At 45.1% G+C, this 23203-nt stretch overlaps 1 protein-coding gene across 2 annotated transcripts in view; it reads right to left on the reverse strand.

The window, feature by feature from the left end:
- The window catches only part of EYA2 (EYA transcriptional coactivator and phosphatase 2), a 300174-nt gene that overhangs the window by 79757 nt on the left and 197214 nt on the right, over positions 1–23203 (reverse strand). For both annotated transcript variants that reach the window (XM_050745166.1, XM_050745165.1), the window contains 2 exons: positions 20825–20967; positions 12786–12869 (listed from right to left, as the gene is read on the reverse strand). In XM_050745166.1, coding sequence (XP_050601123.1) covers positions 12786–12869; positions 20825–20967 — 227 coding nt within the window. The remainder of the gene's footprint in view (positions 1–12785; positions 12870–20824; positions 20968–23203) is intronic.

A 23203-nucleotide genomic window follows, 5' to 3' on the forward strand; every position in this document is an offset into this window, starting at 1 on the left:
GAGTGACAGAGTTGTATGTATGACAATGTGGGAGGATCTAAAACCATAGTGCAGGCAGGGTGTGGTGCCTCATGCTTGTAATCCCAGCACTTTGGGAGGCTGAGGCAGGAGGATTACTTAAGCCCAGGAGTTCGAGACTAGCCTGGGCAACATGACGAGACCCCTGTCTCAGAAATAAATAAGTAAAACCATAGCGCAGAGGGAGAAAGGTAAGAAACACAGGGTATTTAAACAATGCCACCTAGACACGTAAGAAATGAATGCACACACACAGAGAATGTATATTTTACAGGAAACAAACAAAAGGCTATACACTGAGCTATATAGGGACAGGAGGGAAAGGAGCACAAATAGGTTTAAAAGGAAACACATTGGTACCTACGTGAAACAAGAAAGGGGCCTTGTGTGGACAAAGAATATGAATAACTCATGCTGTGCATTTGAGGCTTAACTTAAGAAAATAATAAAGTTGATAGTGAGTGCTTGGTGTATAGGAAATGTGCAGTAAAGCTTGAGGAATTTGTTCTGGAGGAATTGGCTGGTTGCCAATAAGGGTAGAAGCAATCAGGTCTCTTCAGGGGGAGACCCTGGATGGAAAACAGGGCATCTTTGCAGCTTAGTGGTGAGAATTAGGACTCCCTTTACCTTCTTTATCTGTGGCTGGTCTGTCTCCAAAATATACCCAGCCCACTGTGCTCCTCCTTGCCTCCATCTCCACTCCCTGGGTGGAGAGAAGAGCAAGCTGAGAAAGACCAGTTCAGTCTTTCAGATAAACTGGCGCAGTAGCCTCCTCACCCATCGCCAGGATTCCAACCTGGTCACTTTTTACTCTCCTCTCCCCGGGGAGCAGCCAGAGGGATTCCTTAAGAATGGAACTCGGGCTGGACTCGGTAGCTCACGCCTGTAATCCCAGCACTTTGGAAGGCTGAGGTGGGAGGATCGCTTGAGCCCAGGAGTTTGAGACCAGCCAGTGAGAACTCTCTTCTCTTAAAAATAAATTAGCTGGGCACAGTGGTATGCACCTGTAGTCCCAGCTACTTGGGAGGCTGAGGTGAGAGGACTGCTTGAGCACAGGAGGTTGAGGCTGCAGTGAGCTATGATCGTGCCACTGCACTCCAGCCTGGGTGACAGAGCAAGACCCTGTCTCTAAAATAAATAAATAAATAAATAATAAAGATAAATAACAATGGAACTCAGATTCCATCTTCATCCATTTGTGTTGCTATAAAGGAATATCTGAGGCTAGGGAATTGTTAAAGAGAAGAGGTTTATTTGGCTCACAGTTTGGCAGGCTGTACAGGAAGCATGGCACCAGCATCTGTATCTGGTGAGGCCTCAGGCTGCTTCCACTCATGGTGGAAAGCAAAGGCGAGCCAGCATGTGCAGATCACATGTGGAGAGAGAGGAAGAGAGAGAGGGGAGGGAGCTGCCAGGCTCTTTTCAACAACGAGTTCTCATGGGAACTAAGAGAACTCACTCACTCCTGCAAGAATGGCACCAAGCCATTAATAAGGGATCCGCCTCCAGGATCCAAACACCTCCCTTTAGGCCCTACCTTCGACAATGGGGATGAAATTTCAACATGAGACTTGGTGGGGCTCAACAAATTATATTGAAACCAGGGCAGATTCTGTCCTTTTACTCCAAATCTCCACCAGCTCCCACTTCAGAGTCAAAGTCTGCTCTGCTCCAGCCACACTGGCCTCCCTGCTGTCCCTCAAACTCCCCAGGCAAACTTCTGCTGTAGAGCCTTTGCATGTGCCATTCCCTCTGCCTTCCACTAGATTACTGTTTCTCCACTTCCTTCAGGCTTTATTCAAAATTTAGCTTCTCTGTGCAGCCTCCTTCCCTGGCCACATTTTCTCAAATTTAATTTCAACTTCTCTTTTTCTCTGGATTATTATTTCTTCTTCTTTCTTCTTCTTTCTCCTTCCCTTCCCTTCCTCCTCCTCCTCCTCTCCTACTTCTTTCTTCTCCTTCTTCCTCCTCTCTTCTTCTTTTTCCTTCCCTTCCCTTCCTCCTCCTCCTCCTCTTCCTCCTCCTACTTCTTTCTTCTCCTTCTTCCTCCTCTCTTCTTCTTTTTCTTTTCTTCTTCTTTCTTCTTCCTTCTTCTGTTTTTTCTTTCTCTTTTTCTTTTTTTAGAGACAGGGTCTCATGTTGCCCAGGCTGGTCTTGAACTCCTGGCCTCAAGCAATCCTCCTGTCTCAACCTCCCAAAGTGCTGGGATTATAGGGATGCACCACCATGCCTGGCCTTGCATTTCTTTCTTTTTTTTTTTGATACAGAGTCTCACTCTGTTGTCCAGGCTGGAGTACAGTGGCATGATCTCGGCTCACTGCAACCTCTGCCACCTGGGTTTAGGTAATTCTCGTGCCTCAGCCTTCCAGAAAGCTGGGACTACAGGTGCGTGCCACCATGCCTGGCTAATTTTTGTATTTTTAGTAGAGACAGGTTTTCACCATAATGGACAGGCTGGTCTTGAACTCCAGGCCTCAAGTCATCTGCCCGCCTCAGCCTCCCAAAGTCCTGGGATTACAAGTGTGTGCCACTGTGCTTGGCCGCTTGCATTTCTATGCATCTTGCTTATCTTCCCTCCTCTCCAAAAGGATATCAGCTCCATGAGGGCAGAGTTTTTAATGGACTTTGTTCCCTGCTGCATCCCCAGGGCCTAGAACAGTATACCTGGCATGCAGGGGGCACTTGATAAATATTTGTTGAATAAAATGAGGAAATGCATAAATTTCTATGGAGACCACTAATGGTATCCTGGTGGGTTGATTCATGGGTTTGTTGTGCCCCCAATCACTGTGACAACCGCAAATGCCTCCCTTTTCCCAACACTCCCTTCTACTCCAGTTTGCGCCCTGAAGGATCTGATGTATCCGCCAACAAGGACATGGGCGAGACGTGAGTTGTTACTCTCTTTTTGCTCCCTCACTTCCCTGTTTTCCAGCCTCCCATTCATAAGGCCGCAGATTTTCAGCTTTTCGGCCTTGGGGTGGTAAGCAAGCGGCACTGGTTTCTTGTCCTGACTTCTAACAGCTGAAGAATGGAAGGGGGTTTTCAGGGGCCTCCCTCCCCTGCCACGTGTGCCAAGAGGTAAAACCTAAGAGAGTGACAGTCTGGGCCGGGGGTCGGGCAGATATGACCACAGCTAGCCTCCCTGAGATTCCAGATCCCACCAGACCTGAAGCACCCCTAGGGACAGGACTCAGACACATGTCAGCAGTGTCGTAAGTGGACAGAGGACTCGCGGTCCATGGGCTCTCACCCAGTCCCTGGGTGCTTTGTGAGCTCCCTGGAAGTCTGATATAACCTGGGGAGGAAGGAAAAAGAACCCAGCAGAACAAGGGCTGGAACTAGGAATTCGACTGCATTACAGAAAACCAAAATTCTATTTCATGCATGCTGTGTGGGTTGAGATCCCTCCCTGCTACTAACACTTAAAATATTCCCTTGATTACAGTCATGTAACCAACAAGCATTTACTGAGCTCCTACCATGTGCCAGGCCCTGTGCTAGGTCCGGGGGCTACAGCTGGGAGGCAGACCACCCTGGTGCCTGCCATGCCAGGCCAAGCCACAGGGCCTGAGGCAAAAGGAAAAATGTGGCCCCTACATACACTTATCAAAACATTTTTCTGTATTTTGACTCAAGTGGAAAAAGTTAATAAAAGCTCTACAGTAAAAAAAAACCAAAAAACAAAAACCAAAAGATGACTATATATAAAGCCCCTTGTTGGCCAATCTGTTCCCACCATTGCCAAGGCTCATAAACCTGCCTTGTGGAGAGGTAACAGCCACTCGGGCCAGGGAGTCAGGGGCTGATTGGAAACTGTTCCCATTGCACAATAACGCAGGGCTGTAACACACACAACCACTGGTCTTTATTTACATTTTGATTTTCTTTCACGATCGATTTTTTGGCATCAATTTTGGTTTTTAAAATATTGCATTAAAATATGATTGAGCTTGATTACTCTGTTTTTCAGTACCCACTTAAATTTTGTGCCTACAAAATGCTAATCCTGGCCCTGGTGCTTGTTTTCATAGAGTTTACATTAAAATGTGTGTGTGTTGGAGAGGGCAGGTAATACATAATACATATTTAATGCATCGGGTGGTGATAAAGCTTGTTTGATGAGGGAACATTTGGGCAGGTTCCCTTTTTTTTTTTGAAACACAGTCTTGCTCTGTCACCCAGGCTGGAGTTCAGTGGCATGATCTCGGCTCACTGCAACCTCTGCCTCCCAGGTTCAAGTAATTCTCCTGTCTCAGCCTCCCGAGTAGCTGGGATTACAGGTGCCCGCCACCATGCCCAGCTAATTTTTACATTTTTAGTTGAGACAGGGTTTCATCATGTTGGACAGGCTGGTTTCGAATTCCTGGCCTCAAGTGATCTGCCTGCCTCAGCCTCCCAAAGTGCCGGGATTACAGGCGTGAACCACTGTGCCCAGCCACTGGGCAGATTCATGAATAAAGGAGCCATGTAGAAAATGGGGAGATGGGCATTCCTGGCACAGAGAACAACAGCAAGTGCAGAGGCTGCGTTGAAACCACAAAAAGTAAAACCAATGGAGATGCCAATTATAAAGGTCAAGACTGGTCATAAGAACAAAGCTGGAGGACTGTTAGTTTCCATTTTGGAAACTTACTACAAAGCTATAGTAATCAAGACACTGTGGTACTGGCATAAGGGCATATACATAGATCTATGGGATAAAATTAAGAGTCAAGAAATAAACACATTTATGGCCAATTGATTTTTTTTTTTTTTTTTTTTTTTTTTTTAATTTTTGAGATAGAGTCTGGCTCTGTCGCCCAGGCTGGAGTGCAATGGCATGATCTTGGTTCACTGCAGCCTCCACCTCCCGGGTTCAAGGAATTCTCATGCCTAAGCCTCCCAAGTAGCTGGGGTTACAGACGTGCACCATCTCATCTGGCTAATTTTTGTATTTTTAGTAGAGATGGAGTTTCGCCATGTTGGCCAGGCTGGTCTTGAACTCCTGGCCTCATGTAATCCACCTGCCTGGACCTCCCAGAGTGCTGGGATTACAGGTGTGAGCCACTGCCCCTGGCTGCCAGTTGATTTTCTGACAGGATGCTGAGACAATTCAGTGGGGGAAAGAAGAGTCTTTTCGACAAATGCTACTGGGATGACTTGATGGTCATAGGTAAAAGAATGAGGTTGCACCCCTGCCTCACATCATACACGCAAATGAACTCAAAATGGATCACAGATCTAAATGTAAGAGCTAAAATGAGAAAATTCTTAGAAAAAAGTGCAGAAGTAAATCTTTGTGACCTAGTTTAGGCAATAGGATCTCAGATATGACACCAAAAGCAAAAGTAAACAAAGAAAATATACATAAACTGCACTTCGTAAAAATAAAAAGCTCGGTATTTCAAAGGACACCACAAAGAAAATGGAAAGACAACTCACAGAATGAGAGAGAAAATATCTGCAAATCACATATCTGACAACAGACTGGTATCCAGATATATAAAAACTCTTATAACGATATAAAGACAAACCAATTAAAAATGAGCAAAAGATTTGAATAAATATTTTTCCAAAGAAGATATACAAAAGGCCAATAAGCACATAAAAACATCACTAGTCATTTGTCAACATTATTAGGGAAATGCCAGTCAAACCCACAATGAGATACCACTTCATACTTACTAGGACTATAGCCAAAAAGACAGACAACAACATATTGATGAGGATGTGGAGAAATTGGAGCCATTTTATATGGCTGATGGGAATGTAAAATGATACAGTCACTGTGGAAAATAATCTGGCTGTTCCTCGAAAGTGTTAAATCTAGAGTTACCATGTGGCCCAGCAATTCCTCTCCTAGGCATATACCTAAGAGAATTAAAAACATATGCACATGCAAATACTTGTATGCCAACGTTCATAGCAGCATTACTCATAATGGCCCAAACTTCAACTATCCAACTGATCAATGGATAGACAAAATATAGTTTATCCATGAAATGTGATACGGTCTGGTTCTGTGTCCCCACCCAAATCTCATCTTGAATCATAATCCAAATTGTAATCCCCACGTGTTGGTGGAGGAACCTCGTGGGAGGTGACTGGATCATGGGGGTGGTTCCCCCCATGCTGTTCTCGTGGTGGGTGGGTTGTCACTAGGTCTGATGGTTTTATGAGGGGGTCTTCCCCCTTCACTCTGCACTTTCTCTCTCCTACTGCCTTTTGAAGAAGGAAGTGTTTGCTTCCTCTTCCGCCATGATCACTAACTTTCCGGAGGCCTCTCCCGCCATGCAGAACTGTGAATCGATTTCACTATTTCCTTTATAAATTACCCAGTCTTGAATATTTGTTTATAGCAGTGTGAAAATGGACTAATACACAATGGAAAATTATGTGGCCATAAAAAGGAATAGAGTACTGATACATGCTACAACACAGATGATCACATGTACTGTGTGATTCCCTTTATATGAAATATCCAGAAGAGGCAAATCTATAGAGAAAGAAAGTAAATTAGTGGTTGTCAGGGGCTATGGGGAGGAGGAAATGGGGGGGGTGACTGCTAATGAGTATAGGGTTTCTTTTTGGGGTGATGAAAATATTCTAAATTAGAGTGGCTTCAGACCTACAAATCTTGTGGTCCCTTAGGCTTCTCAAACATAACTAATTTTATTTTTCCTCATTAGTTTTCTATTTAATTGTTTTTCCTTTTACCATACAGTACTTTGGGCTAGAAATTGCTAGTTGTCCTCTAATACCCATTCTTCTTTTCTCCCTCTCAGGTGATGGTTGTACAACTGTGTGAACATACTAAAAATTACTGAATTATACACATTGAAAGGGCAAATTATGATATGTGGATTGTATCTCAATAAAACTGTTATTAACAACAGCAACAGGTCCTGGAGTTGAGCTTCATATTGGTAGTGGGCTGCCTAGAAGGCAGGCCACAAAAGGAGGAATCAGGGCGACTCCCCAGGAATCCCTGGAGGAAAACTGACTAATCCCTTTTAGAATCCCTTCCTGGCCACAGGCAAAGGCTCTTGACCACCTTGCGTTTGCCTAATACCAGCTGGAAAAAAACAGAGTTCAGAGACTGCGGAGGTGGGTGGTAGGGGAAAGGAGGGGTTAGGAAAGAGGCGGCAGTCACTGGCTGCTCCAGCTCTCCAGGGAATTTCTAATGGATCCACAAGATGCTGGGAGATACAGCTACCAAAGGGATGTTCTGGCTCTGAGCACTGGGGAGGAAGAAATGGAAAGGAAGTGAAGAGATGACAGCCTCAAGCAGCACATCCCTTGATTGGGAACAGGAAGGCAGCCCAGTTTCTGTCTTAAAATTCAAACACCCTATTTTGAATCATTTCCCAATCATTTTAGCTTTGTTGGTCTCAGTTCCCCAAATAAACAGCAAGTCCCCCATCTGGCTGGTACTATTAATGATTTTGGCTTCCTGCATGGTGCGCAGCACGATGGCCACAAGCAAAGTGTTGCTGGTTCTTGTCATGGATGTTCAGGGGATCTTGGCATCCAGTGCCCATTCACTGCACATCCATGGCCTTCATGCTCTTCTGGAAGGATTACTCCAGTTTCCCTTGGGGGACCATCCCCCTCCTCACTCTATTTGGTTGTGGTGGAGCTGATCTGCCCCTCCATTCCCATGCCAGGAGTGGGCTCTTGATTTGGCTGGCCAGTCAGAGCTACAGAGGTTGGCATATGGATGGGCATGTGACCCAGTTTGGGACACTGAGATTCAAGCCTAGAAACTGTGCTGGAATGTGGGTACCAGAAGTTTCCAGTTTTTAGTTGGGATTGCTGAGAGGGAGTTACCACATGGAGAAAATTGGCTGAGAGATACAGAATGACCTAAGAACATTGCTTAACCATCTGGATCCAGCCAGACCTGAATCCCAGGTATCCCTGGGTTTTTCAATTATTGTGCTACAATAAATTTTCTTTGTAGCTTAAATATGTTGTACTTCAAACTGAGTCTCATACTTGATGACAGCTATTAATAACAAGTTTCACATGGCTGCAGTGCTGGGGAAGTACAGAGAGAAAGAACTGTGAGCCAGAAGGTGAGGCCATGAGTTTTGGTTCTGTCATGAATATCCCACCAACTACATAACTTCAGTTACTCTGTCTGCAAAATGGGGCTCACAGTTCTCCTCTAGATCCTTATTACTTCTCTGACATCCAAGCTTAGAGCCATAGTGCAGACCTCTCTCTGGAGCTTCAGACCTACAAATCTTGTGGCCCCTTAGGCCTCTCAAACATAACTAATTTTATTTTTCCTCATTAGTTTTCTATTTAATTGTTTTTCCTTTTACTATACGGTACTTTGGGCTAGAAATTGCTAGTTGTCCTCTAATACCTATTCTTCTTTTCTCCCTCTCAGAGTAATAGAATCTCTAAATTTTAACTGGCCATGACTGCCTCAAATAAAGACTACATTTCACAGACTCCCTTGCAGCTAGATGAGACCACCTGACCAAGTTCTGCCCAATAGGATAAGAGCAGAAGTGATGCCTGCAACTTCTGAGTCTGGTCTTTAAAAAAGAGGGGCTTGCTGGGTGTGGTGGCTCAGGCCTGTAATCCCAGAACTTTGGGAGGCTGAGGTGAGAGAATCACTTGAGCCCAAGAGTTCAAGACCAGCCTGGGCAACACAGTGATACTCCATCTCTACAAAAAATTTTCACACATTAGCTGGGCATGGTGGCACTTGCCTGTAGTCCCAGCTACTCAGGAAGCTGAGGTGGGAGGATTACTTGAGTGAGGAGTTTGAGGTTACAGTGAGCTATGACTGTGCTACTGCACTCTAGCCTGGGCAACAAAGCAAGACCCTGTCTCTAAAAAAATTAATAAAAATAATAAAAAAAGAGGGGCAAGAAAATAAAAATATCAAAAGAGAGGGGCAAGTCCTCCTTTTCCTATCCCTGCTTCTTACTGGCTGGAATGCAGACATGGGGGTAAGCTACAATTTATCTTGCCAATGCAGGTGACACTCCAAAAAATGGCAGGGAACAAGACTGTAGAGGCCGTGGTCTCTGGTGCTGCACAGCAGTTTCCCCAGCTTGAACTGCTTCCATCTGAACTGCTGGGGAGTGAAATAAACTTGCATCTTGTTTAAGTCACAATTATTTTGGGTCTCTCTGAAAGTTGCTAGATTTAGCAAATGAAAACACTCATTCCTCACCTTAGTGAGAGCTGGAGGAGGGAATGGAAAATTCTAGGAGAGTCATGAAGATGGCACAGGTGATCTGGGTGCTCCAAGAGCTTTTCACCTCAGTTTTCCCTGGACATCCAGAGATCACACAGGAAGGCAGGTGAGCTTGAGTCTGATTCTCATGCTTTCTTGGATAATCTTACTCCCTCTGAGCCTCAGTTTCTCCTTATGGACAATGGACACTAACTGAACATGACGGTCTCTCAAGTCCTTCTAGCTCTAATCTTCTATGATTCTGTAATTCTAGGATGGATGTTGAAACTCAGATATCAATGGGGCCAGAGAGTCCCAAGAATGGGTTAACCAGGCCAGGTGGGGGCTGTGATGGGCTGGAGAATGTCCGCCCCCTCTAAGAGGGCAGTCCTCCTCCGCTCCTGTTGATTGCTGCCCCAGGGGAATGCAGGATTGCCAGATTCCTAATTTTTCAAGAGGAGCTGGAAATCTAGATTGTTTTGGTCTGTGCAATCTCCTGATTTTTAAATGTTGGCGACACATTCGCATTTTTTCAAACACTCTGGGGGCCAAAGAGAAATATCTGCAGTATGAATTTGGTCAGTGGCCACCAGTTAAAAATTTCTGTTTTGATACTATTTTCCTTCCTTCCTTCCTTCATTTAACAAATATTTACTTGACACCTACTAAGTGGGAGACACCGTTCCATGCACTGGTGATAAAGCTATGAACACGACAAAACCAAACAAAAGGTCCCTGTCCTCATGCAGCTTAACATTCTAGGGGATTGCCCTGATTCATTCATTCGACGAACATTTATTGAGCAATTCTGCCCTGTGCACTGTGTGTGGTTGGGGAGATAAAAACCAATGTTTGTGGTCTCTGCCCTTATGGTGCTTATAGTCTAGAAGGAAGACGTACAACAAACATAATCATGACATGAATGGAAAACACGGTTATGAGGAGAGACGCAATTTAGATGGAGAGGAGTAGTGAGGAAAGGCCTTTTGGAGGAAGCTACATTTTAAATGAGAACTGAAAGATAAGTAGGATTTAATTCAATAAAAGAACATTTAATTCAATAAAAGAACATTTTAGATGATAGCAGAGGCTTCCAGTGTGCCCCTGCTCCACGTCTTCTCAACTGTCACCATTCCTGTACATATATGAAGAAGTCTTCCACAGTTAGCATTTCCAATGCTCTACCCTGGGGCTCTCTTTTTATTGATTGATTGATTGATTGAGACAGGGTCTTGCTCTGTTGCCCAGGCTGGAGTGCAGTGGTGCGGTCACAGCTCACTGCAGGCTCAAGCGATCCTCCCTTCTCAGCCTCCTGAGTAGCTGGGACTAAAGGTACACACCACCACACCAGGCTAATTTTTAAGTTTTTTAAAGAAATGGGGTCTCACCATGTTGCCCAGGCTGGCCTTAAGCAATCCTCCCACTTCGGCCTCTCAAAGTGCTAGGATTATAGGTGTGAGCCACCAAGGTTGCCCCCTGCGGCTTCTTGGTGACAGGCCAGAAGTGCAGGGAGACAATTCCCAGGAAACGCCTTCAACCCTTGATGGAAGGGAATTTGCAGGTAAATATCCCAGCTCCCTCACTCCTGGGTGGGTTAACACTGCCCCTGGTGGGCCTGAGCCCCAGCCGCCCACGGCAGTAACTATTATATTTGTGTAATCTGTATTGGCTTCCTTTCCCTCCTTGCCTGAATTCCCCACTCTGTGCCCGGTGCTTCCTGGGATTACCTCCCAGATAGACTACCCGCACTCACTCCTTGTCTCAGGATCTTCTGGGAGAAACCCAGCAGCGATGGGAGAGAATGTGGCAGGTTCAAGGACCGGAAACAACTCAGGGTAAGTAGCAGGAAAGGAGGCTGGTGAGTAGGGCAGGAGGCCACTCATGAAGAACCTCAGAGGTTGGGGGTAGGCTTGTCAATGGTGAAGCCACTGAAGATTTTTTGGCTGGAGAGTGATATGGCCAAGCTTGTATTTGAGGATGACTCCAATGTAGGGGGCTGCAGTGGGCAGGAGTGGAAGCTGGGAGACCAGATAGGAAGCCGAGCTGAAGGTGAAGATGGCTGGAATTGGGTGGTGAGGTGGGAGAGAGGTGGCTGGCAGTGAAGAATGGCCTGGGCCAGGGGACATAGGGCCCAGAAAGAACTCAGGGCTTTGTCCCTGACTTGAGGGAGCCCACAGTTTGGTTTAAGGAATGCTGGTGAGACACAGACACAAAAATCATATCCAAGATCACACATCCCTACGCAATCCATACTGAGTTGTTGCACGGAGCTATGGAACTTCACAGCAGGCTGCCTCTAAGGGCAAGACGAGTGAGTGCCTGTGTCTCAGGGGAGGTGACTTTACAGGAGTGGTTAGGAAAAGCATAAAACACCGTGACTTAGCGGGCAACTTACTACTGTGGCCCCTGTGGGATAGCCCAAATTTTTGCAATGGCTGCGGAGCCCATTCTTCAGTGTTTTCAGCAGCTCTTGACTCTGCCATCTTTTACCTAAGCTGTGCATGGTCCAAAAATGCATGCCGGATTTCCCACAGGCACTGCTAGACATATTAACGGCATTCCTACACGGCAAGAGATTTCTGCACCACCAACACCATTTTTATATTCTTTACAACATAATGGCAGACGATAAATCTATCTTGCTAATTACACATCCAGCTTGTTATAACCCCCATAAAAAACATGAGCAGCTGGAAAAGCCATGAAGTGATGTCAAATCATATTCCTGGTCTCTAAACAGAAACAGAAATATTTTCCAGGCGCTGGCAAGTCTCAAGGTTCCTACCCATGCGTGGAAGCAGCTGCCAGTGGGTCACTCACCTCTGAGGAGATGAAGACTAGGCTGTCATCTTAAGTACTGCCCGTCCACCCCATGCGTCCCCCTGAAGAGATGACAGATGTCTAGGGCATCCACTCGTGGTCTGTTCAGTAGCCCATGGGATGAACCCAAATAATTGGCAAGGTTTGGGTTTTAGCAGTTGAGTTCATTTTTGCATTATTAAAGTGGTTTCAAGGTCTCTTCCATGTACCACCAAACAGCCAATAGCATTTGCCTAGAATTCTAACTAGATGGTTCCCCAACATAATTTGTTGATACATTTGCAAAATGATTGTGAAGATCCACACTGAAGCTGACAATGCCTCCCCCTTGTCTCAAAAAAGCAGAAGGAAAATTAAATTTATTTGCCGGAGACACTAGGATAAACAACAGGGAAGAAGAAAAGTACTTTACCTTGTTTTCTAGCTAGAATGACTGGCTTTGGCTGCAGCATAGCCCACTGTTTTAGGAAGGGAGACAGCTGAAGACAATAAGTGTATTTCCTATCAAGTAAATGTTGATTGCTTCAAACGTTGGAAGAAAAGGCATGGGAGACAACAGAAGGGGAAGCTAATTAAATTTTCACATGGGAAAGGAAAATGCCATAGGAATTTTTAAACCTGGGCTGACCCCAGAGGGCAGCTTTTGTTGGAGAAGCTGCCTCATAAACTGTCCCCACAATTCCCAGGACAAACTGGCTGGACAGATAGTCATGTTGAAAACAAAAAGAGAGAGAGAGAGAGAGAGAGAGACAAAATGGATTCTTACCTTCCCGTATCTGGATGCAAAAGTCCCCGTGAGTAAGGAGTGAAAAATAATTATTGTCTCATCCAAGTCCCACACGAACACACGCTGTGATGAAAGAGAGGAAGAGAATGGAGACAAATGGACTCACTTGCATCTGACTTAATGTCTGCAGAAATTCATTCCTTTGGAGGAAAAGAAGTCTTGAAAAACATTATCTTTAGGTTACAAAACGTGTAACTCACTGATGTGTCATGAATCCCCATCCAACCTTATCTGTGTCATGTGTATTCAGATGCCTAGTTTTTGGGCTCTTATCAACTCAAAAGATGTCAGAATTAAGAAGTCTGTCCTTGCCTTCCATATAAAAGCTCAACAAGGAGAATTCAGGCCAAAATCAACAACAAAAATCATATAACTGGTTTTACAAAATGAAATACTACCATTTTAAATTCACTGTTCACCATACGCTCAACTATTTCTGTTTTTAGCAAGTCTGGTGATCACCTCTATAATTCTAAGTAACATATTTATACCCTGACTTACTGATTTTTCAACTTGAGACAATATCTTTTGACTGGGCCGTCTTAAAAGATGAGGGTTTAGCTCATGGAAATCTCTGTTCTTTCTCTGGAAACTTACATTTTTCTCATATGTGCATCCCTCTATTCCAATTCTCCTTGGACATTCTCCCTTGGTTAAAAAGGTAAACAAATATGGAGCTATAGATATAGGAGTCCCTACCTTTTCCCATACATCCTCCCCCTCTAATGTCTATCAGCTGCAGCTTTACTTTTGTATAGTCAATGAGGATAAACTGGTTTGTACATTGGTTTTATAACTAAGGCTAAATTTTCTGCACTCTGCCTATGTTAACTTTAAAAGTTGGTAACTAGTAATATACATTTACATTTTGTGATTATTGTTTACTACAGAGCCAAGTAATATGCTAAGATTGCATTGTCTTCTCTGTGTGTCCAATGTCATATCCCCAGATCAACTTTAAGAAGAGTGCCCCTACCATTGTATGCATTATCTTTACTTGTACCCCATCATAATTAAAATCATGTCATATCTCAGTTTGTTCATATATGTATCATACCTGTCTGGTGTAACTGTTTTGTTTTTGTCAGAATTTATTATTTTTTTTCTTGTTTGCAACAATGTACCTTCATTAAAATGTCAAATTCAGCCACACACTCTATATTGGAGATGTCTATCCTCAGCGATAGAAAGCTCCAATGTGGACTGGATCATTTTTAGGCTTGCTGCAGACTTCCCTTCATTGTATTTCTGGGTTGGATCCACTGTTTTCTGGATCCCAAGTTTCTTTTCCTTGGTTTTCTTCCTTGTTTTGCTTGAGTACATCCTTAAGTTGCTTTTCCTGAAATGGTACACGGAAAGTAATCTTCCTGAATTCTTGAATATCTGATGATATCTTTTTTTTTTCTCTATAGTTTCTCCGGGTACAGAATTCCAATGGGAAAACAATATCCTCTAGATCTTTGAAAGAATTCTTTCATCATTATTTTTTAAGTGTCCAGAGTCACTGATGAGAAATCTGGTATTTCACTGTTCCTCAGTCCTTGTAGGTCTTACTTTTTTTTCTTTCTAGAATTTTAAAGGATCTTTTCTTTATACTTGGTATCCTCAAATTCCATGAGGGTATATCTGGGTATGGTCTTTTTTTTTTTAATGAATTCTGTTTGGCACTTGAGCATTTTCAAACCAATGACTTGTATCTTTCTATAGATCTGAAAAGTTTTATTTTCTTATTTCTTTTAATAATTTCCTCCCATCTTTTCTACTGTTTTCTTTCTGTGAAATTCCCAATAGTCAAATCAAACCTTTTGGGTTGATATTGCCTTTCCTTGTACACAATATTTTTAAATAAATCTGTCTTTTTAATCAATGTTCTGGGAGATTTCTTAAACTTTCTCTTACAACCCTTATTTAATTTTTGATTTTCGCAGTAATTAAAAAATTTCCAATAACTTTTTTTTCCAAGTGTTCCTTTCCCAGTAGCCTCCACTTCTTATTTTACAGATGCAAGATCCTGAGTTTTTATAAGAAAACCAATTAGAATTTTCCTAAGTTAGTTTATATTTCTTAAATTACTTTGCTTCTAACTTATCCCATTTATTTATCTTAGCTTTTATTTTTTTAATTTTTTTTTTTTTTTTCTTGAGACAGGGCCTCACTGTGTACTGTGGCATAATCATCACTCACTGTAGCCTAGACCTCTCCAAGCTCAAGTGATCCTCCCACCTCAGTCTCCTGAGTAGTGGGACTACAGGCATGTGGTACCATGCCTGGCTAATTTTTGATTTTTTTTTTTGTAGAGACAGGGTCTTGCTATGTTGCCCAGGCTGTTCTTGAATTCCTGAATGTAAGAGATCCTCCCCACTTGGCCTCCCACAGTGCTGGCATGGTGAGCCACCATGCCTGGCTAATCTTGTTCTTTATTTTTCATACTGTTGATTTTCTTTATTTTTCTGGTGATCCTTATTTTCAAGGACAAAGGACTCGACTATCCTGTAGCTGGTGTTGAGAAGGGGAGGCAAATGTCTCTTCCCCAGTCTGCAATCTTGGATGGGCCACCTTTTAAAACTCTCTGGAGGTCAATGGCTGTGTTAACACAATGGCATTTGCCATGCCTTTGAAAGTTAAGAGAAATATCTAGAATGAAAAAGGTATTAGCATCCCAGATTCTCTAGTACAGGAATTTCTGAAGCAATTAGTAAGGCTAAGTATTATTTCATAAATCTTTTGGACCAGGTATATTTATGTGCATATATGTGCTGGGCCATCATAGTAAGTATATTTCTTATTATGGGTCATGGTAAAAATGTTTGAAAATCAGTGTTTGAGGAGACTTTCTGAGATTCAAATATGCCAAGTCCTAACTTATCTGAATTCACTGAGGTTGAACTTAGAAAATTAAATTTAGAAATTTCAGTAATAGAATTTTTAAAAATCAGCAAATATTTTCAAATTTAGTGCAGGCTCCCTTACTTTACCCATTAAATCCCTTCTGAAAAAATCCATCCCTTTCTCCCACTACCTCACCATCCTGGATTCTGAGTGGGTAAGTTCCTGGTGGCCATTCTGCAGGTGACCTTATTCCCTAGGCCATCATGGTGCAGACCAGGGTGCGTCCTTAACCCTGGGTGGGTCAGAGACATTTTTTTTGCAATTTAAAATTGGGGCTAGGAAGAAAGTAATTGTCTTTTGGGGAGCGCTATTGGTGGCCAAGTTTAGCCATGTGATCTGAAGGGGAGACAAGGACAGTGTAAGGTACATGGACGTGCTTTGGTCAAGGACTAGGCTGAGACGGATATCCAGGCCTGCGTGACTCAGCGAGTTTGGTGCGCAGGCACACACCTCCGCTTGTTAAATAACCTGTTTGTGTAAGTTCATACTTGGCTTGCAGTCACTATTGCCTGTAGAAGATAAAATTGCCCTGCTGACACTGTGCACAGGGCATGGCTCTTGGCTCAGCTTGGCTCAATGTGGCTCTTGTGCAGGCGCTGGTGCCCAGAGAGGGAAGGAAGCTACTGGCCCCTGTAAGGGAGAATGACTGTCTTGCAGATGGACAGAGGGGAGCCACGGCACAGCTTGCTGTGCTTAAGAGCTGCTTAAGAGCCAAAGCAGACAGCCGAGATAAATAAAGGTGGACAGTGTGAGAGAGCTAATGTGAGAAAGCTGCTGATGACAAAGCTGCTAATAAAACTACATTTCACCTGCCTATGGCCCCGAGTGTGCTTTCTGCCCATCCACCCACTCCCCTTGGACTTCAGCATGGGCTGGACCCAGACCCTGGGACCTGACAGGCAGTCTGCAGAGACAAGAACAGAGGGTGAAAGATACAAAGAAACGAACACTTTACCAGGACCTGGTTTCATTGGGAGCAGAGGGAGAGGAGCAGTGAGGAGGCCCAGAGGAGAGCTGTGTCCAGTAACTAGTGCATGATTTGGGAGTTCTGTCACCTTCACTGTGGCACGTGGGAAGAGAAGAAATACATGCAGTTTCTTGCCCCTGTCGCCCTGGCTGGTTCCAGTGCCTCGCTGATACTCTACTTTACTTCTGCCCTTAAGTTCTAAGAGAGGCCCTGCATCCTTAAAACAAATTCTGCTTTTTCACCTAAGCAGCTCAAGTTGGTCCCTGGCACGTGCAGCTGAAGGATTTTAACTAATACGTGCTCAGAATTTTCCTCCTTTCCACTTCTACATAATTTCTCTCCTGTGGGCTTCAGTCATTAGCAAAACAGCCAAAGACTTAAGAGGTGTGACCCAAGCAAACCCTCTATGATGACATTAAGCACAGAAGTGAAACACAGCTCACACCTTTTCAATAGTTCTTGCCCAGTGGTACTTATGCCGAAATCGAGAAGCAGATGTTTCCAGAATAATATCACCCTATAATCCCTGACTTCCATGCCATAACCCTCTCCACCTCTTTCTCAGTTTAATGGGAAAATCTCTCTCTGCCCCTGCCGTTCCCCCACGGAGAGCAGAAAACACATTAGGTGACTGAATGATTTTCTTGGGGGGATGAAATATTATGTATGTGTGACTGTGTTTTCGAAGCTCTGCAACTTCAAGCTGGTAGGAGATCCTAGGAATATGGGAAGGCAGACAGCAAGTACAACCTGACGCCAATACGTTTTCTTTCAGCCTTTTGCAAAGGCCTAAACCCACTGAAGGGACTGTGCAAAAATCTCTATTTGGGGGAAGGATGGAGCTTTAAGAATAAGGCAAAAGGCAAGAACAGAATTCCCTGGACTGAGAATGGCCCCAGGAACAGTGGGAACACTTGCTCTGCACCAGGTCTCTAGCATGGATCAAGGCTGCTGGTAGACCTCAGGAGGCTGACCAAGTATAGGGCACCAAGCATGATGTTCAGGATATTTAATACCTTCCAGGGTGATTAGAACCCACCCAAGCTATAAACAACTGCGACAGGTGAACTAGGGACCACTGGCTAAATATCAAATGCCCTGGACATGCTGAAGTCAGTATGTGTTGCTTGGAGGCCCCGGTCCCCACCCCTAGCTTCTATCCTCAGGGCTTCTGATAAGAGCATCCTAGTTTTCCTTCCCCATTGTGTGCTATTTTGGTGGGGCTGTCAATTAAGGGGCAAGTATAAGACCCAAGCTAGGCCACTGGGATGCTGTCTCCTTGGAATCGGACACTGAAGGACATGGCATGCACTCTAAAATAGTTTGTTTTCTGGCATTCCTAGATTTCTCAACAATGTCTTTGTTACTTTCTTTCTAAACTTGGTTTTATGGCCTCCTCTCATTGTCCTTTCCTAGTAAATTCATTTTTGCTTAAGTAACCAGAACTGGTTTTTTTTTCTTCTGTTTTTGTTTTTGTTTTTTTTTTTTGAGATAGGGTCTCAGTCTGTCACCCAGGCTGGAGTGCAGTGGTGTGGTCATGGCTCACTGCAGCCTCCACCTCCTGGGCTCAATCCATCCTCCCACCTCAACCTCCTGAGTAGCTAGGACTACAGGTGTGTGTCACCATGCCTGGCTAATTTTTTGTTTGTTTGTTTTTTGTAGAGATGGCATTTTGCCATGTTGCCCAGGCTGGTCTCAAATTCCTGGACTCAAGCAATCTGCCCACCTTGGCCTCTCAAAGTGGTAAAGGTTCCAGGTGTGAGCCACTGTGCTGGGCCCGGAACTGGTTTCTGTTGCTTGCAACCAAAGAACTGCAGCGAATATTTCAAGGTTCTCAGGCTCAACAAGGATTTCCATACCCATTGTATAGCATGGAAACACCAGAGAGTGGCTGGACTTTTAGTGACGACTACAGGCTTTGACAGTGAAGGCAGCAGTGGTCACCCAGCCACACTGGACGTCAGAGGCTGGTCTGGTTTCTGAGACCACTTGACCTCCTGGATTCTCATATAGTCCTGGGAGTGGAACGTCCCTAATAATGAAATGAAAGTTCTTATCATTGGGTGGGGTGGGAACTCAGCGTTAAAATTACATTGCTTTTTAAGGAAATGACAAAGATGATATTTCTCAGTGTGTCTGAGTTTGTAGCTGAGCATTGCAGCTGCCCCATAAAGTATACAGATTATAAATAGGGATGTGACTCTAGTGCACTTGAATTGCCTGGCACTGACAACCTACCAAGACACCCAGCACACTCAGGCCAGCAACTGACTGCCTTTCTTCTTTCTTTCTTTCTTTTTTTTTTTTTTTGAGACGGAGTCTCGCTCTGTTGCCCAGGTTGGAGTGCAGTGGGACCTCGGCTCACTGCAAGCTCTGCCTCCTGGGTTCATGTCGTTCTCCCGCCTCAGCCTCCCGAGTAGCTGGGACTACAGGCATCTGCCACCATGCCTGGCTAATTTTTTGTATCTTTAGTAGAGACGGGGTTTCACCTTGTTAGCCGGGATGGTCTCGATCTCCTGACCTCATGATCCGCCCGCCTCGGCCTCCCAAAGTGCTGGGATTACAGGCTTGAGCCACCGTGCCCGGCCCTGACTGCCTTTTTCAAAGAAGCATAAACCGGTGAGTTTGCTTATTTTCCTCCCTTGATAAGACAATAGTAGCTTACTTCTGGTTTTGGGGCATCCATTTTGCCTATTTCTACTGGTACCCTCCCCTAGGCATGCTGTTTTGTTTTTGGGAAAATGTCAGTACCCGGCCAATAATACTACACTTGCATAACAAATGAGAAGTATAGAGATCTAATGTGCAACACAAGAATTAGAGTTGATAAAGTTTTATTGTATTAGGGATTTTTGTTAAATAAGTAGATTTTAGCTGCTTTTGTCAGACAGAAAAAGTAACTTTGTGAGATGGTAGACTTGGTAATCTGTTTCATGCTGATTATCATCTTACTATCTGTATGTATCCTATAGCATTCTGTTGAAAACCTCATGTATACCTGATTTAAAAAAAAAAAAAAAAAGTCTGGGTGTGGTGGCTCACTCCTGTAATCTCAGCACTTCGGGAGGCCGAGGTGGGTAGGTCAGTTGAGGAGGGCAGGAGTTCAAGACCAGCCTGGCCAACATGGTGAAACCTCATCTCTACTAAAAATACAAAAATTAGCTGAGCATGGTGGTGTGTGCCTGTAATCTCAGCTATTCAGGAGGCTGAGGCAAGAGAATCGCTTGAACCTGGGAGGTGGAGGTTGCAGTGAGCCGAGATTGCGCCACTGCACTCGAGCCTGGGTGACAGAGCGAGACTCCGCCTCAAAAAAAAAAAAAAAAAAAAAAAAAAGACTGGAGCATCCCTGACCACTAGTTCTCAGCCTCAGCTGTACACGGGAATCACCCACGGAGTTTTAAAAACACTGATGCCTGGCCTCCACCCTCAGGGAATCGGATTTAATTGGTCTGAGGTCCAGCTTGATAATGAAGGTTTCTCAAAGCCCCCATGTGACTGTCGTGTGCAGCCCAGGTTGAGAGCCCTTTCTGAGAAGTCAGAATTCCAGAAATAGAGGCCCACTCATTTGAGCCAGCCTCCACAAAGATCAATTTCTAAAGCCTATTGAGTCCCCATGGAGAACGTTTAAAACTCCCCTCCACCCCCTGGTTCCTCCAGTGAGTCTTTTCAATTGGTCTGGGATGCTGCCAGGGTACCTGTTTTTTAAAGAGCATCCCAGATGATTCTGCTGTGTAACCAGGGTAGAGACCCACTCTAACCCAGCTGGAAGGTCGGAGGCCCATTCTCTTCTTTATCAGGGACTCTCAGAGCGTGGTCCTCAACCCAGAGCATCAAAATCACCTGGGGGCTTGTTAGAAACAAAAATTCTCATGCTCTGCCCCAGATCTACTGAACTGGAAACTCTAGGGCTGAGGCCCAGCAATCCCCGATTTCAAATGCACCACCCCCCAGGTGATTCTGATGCTGCTTCAGTTTGAGAACTGCTCTTCTGTCCTGGCCCCAGGGCTATCTGCTTGGACAACCTCATGCTTCCCTGCTCGTGCTTTGTAAACACAAAGGGCGATTCTCCCCCACGTACTTGGAGAAAACTCTGTCTCCACTCTTGTTCGGGCCTCAGATGGAGATTACATTCACCAAGTCACACACAGGCCCTTTGGATTACCTCAATCTCATTGTCCCCTGCCGGGGATGGGTCACTGCTCCTCTTAGACCGGCCTCGGAGCTTCCCGTCGGAGGCCCGGTGCGGCCTGTCTGTGTCTCCCTCTTTCGCTGGCGTGGAAGGTCCGTTGTGTGCGTTGTATTCACCTAGGGTAAGACGGGGAATCATGGACAAATCAGCAGCTTTGCTGGGTGTCTCCTCCTGGGAAATATCCCACCAGCTTCATCTAGCTCCAGAGCACTGGGTTCCAAGGCAGCACCAGAGGCAAAGACCGCGCAGGATGGAAACTTCTTGCAAGAGCCTTAAATTGCCCATTGGTGACCTTCATTATCTTTCATCCATCCAACAGACACTTGGTCGGCGGGCACAGCTCCAGGCAGTGGGATTAGGTCCTGGTTCTCACAGCGCTTCAACATTAGTTGAGAGGAGAGAGCCATCAGACACATCAACAAGCAAGCATACACCAAGCCCGGGAGGGAAATGTGCCACAGAGAATTCACAAGTCAGGGGGCCTGGTGTGGTGGCTCACGCCTGTAATCTCAGCACCTCCAAGGTGAGAGGATCGCTTGATTGCTTTGAGACCAGCCTGGGCAACATAGCAAGACCCTGTCTCTACAAAGTATAGAAAAGTTGACCTAGTGTGGTGGTGCATGCCTATAGTCCCAGCAACTCGGGAGGCAGAGTAGGAGGGTCGCTTGAGCCCAGGAGTGAGAGGTTGCAGTGAGCTATGATAGCGCCACTGCACTCCAGCCTGGACGACAGAGCGAGGCCTCGTCTCTAAAATCAACCAATCGAGTATTCAGTCAATCAGGATGGGGCAGCGGGGAGTGCTGAGAGGTGACTCATTTATACGGGGCTAGTCAGGGAAGGCCTCATTCAGGGAGTAAGGGAGGGGCCACTGGGGGCTATAATGATGGAGGAGTTACGCATTTACCACTCTCTAAATCTGAAAACCTGAGAATGCCTAGACGAACAGAAGGAGGACAACAGATATTTATCTGTAGCTGAGCATTACACTCTTCTACCTTTAGAAGACTCTTCTCTTTCTGCCCCAGAGGTAAATGGGGGCTGCATGGGAAGGATCCTCTACCTTCCTCTCCCTACTGGGCTCCCTCCATTCTCTATTCTTTTTTTTTTTTTTTTTTGAGACGGAGTCTTGCTCTGTCGCTCAGGCTGGAGTGCGATGGCGTGATCCCAGCTCACTGCAACCTCTGCCTCCTGGGTTCAGCAATTCTCCTGCCTCAGCCTCCCAAGTAGCTGGGATTATAGGCGCCCACCACCATGCCCAGCTAATTTTTGTATTTTTAGTAGAGACAGTGAGACGAGGTTTCACCATGTTGGTCATGCTGGTCTCGAACTCCTGACCTCAGGTGATCTACCTTGGTGCCTCGGCCTCCCAAAGTGCTGGGATTACAGGCGTGAGCCACCGCACCCCGCCCCTTCTCTATTAAATGCAAGCCTTTTAAGTTTTACCCGCTGAGAGATCTGTCAATCGGAGAAGTAAATGAGATTATAGGCGAGAGCATCTAGCCCAGGCCTGGCAGTTAGGAGGTGGCTTGAATGGAGTTCTGGCTGGACTCGACCCACAGATATGTGTGGATTAGTGAGAGACGCAGCACAGAATGTGGGCCCTTGCGGCTTCTCACTTCGGGGTGCTCCCGGGTGTGGCTCCACTGAGAGGCTGTCACACTTGTGCCCTCTGGCAATTGTCTAGTGGTCCCAAACAAGTGAAGCAGCACTGTCCCCGACCCAGGTCCCAAAGCCAGCATCAGAGCTGTGTTGCTGCTTAAGCTCAGATGTTTTAAATGCATGGCTTTGGATTGTACTTTACTACCCTTATTTAGTGAGTGAGAGAACTCAGGTTTAGTGAGGTGACTTACTGGCCCATGTGAGTCTGTAAATGAGTGGCAGAGCTAGAACTAAAACTTGGGCCTGTCCTTGTCACTAGAGAGTGACAGAATTGTAAAGCAGTGTGGAACCTTCCAGGACATCCCATCCCATTTTCTCACTTTACAGTTGCTTGGTTTAGCTCCCAAATGTGTCACACAGACGCCATCCTTCCTGCCCTAATTGCCAGTTCTTGGATCATCAGGGGAAAATGACTTTGTCTAAAAATACTTGGCTAGGGAGAATTTTTCTCTACCCTGAAAGAACTATTTCCCTTTAAAACCCAAGGGACTGAACTTTGTTTATTTAATATTTATAAAAGCTTCTTAGCAGACTAAGGACCTAATAGGACAAGACACGATTGCGCTGTCAGGATGGCTGGGCGTTTTCCCCTTCCCCAGAGTCTTCAGGATACAGCAGGAGAGATTCCCAAACACTGAGCGAGCAAAGACTTTCCTCTGGAAAAAGAATTTCTTCTCAATTCACAGATGCTGA

Source organism: Macaca thibetana, chromosome 10 (assembly GCF_024542745.1).
Source record: "Macaca thibetana thibetana isolate TM-01 chromosome 10, ASM2454274v1, whole genome shotgun sequence".
Lineage (NCBI taxonomy): Eukaryota > Metazoa > Chordata > Mammalia > Primates > Cercopithecidae > Macaca > Macaca thibetana.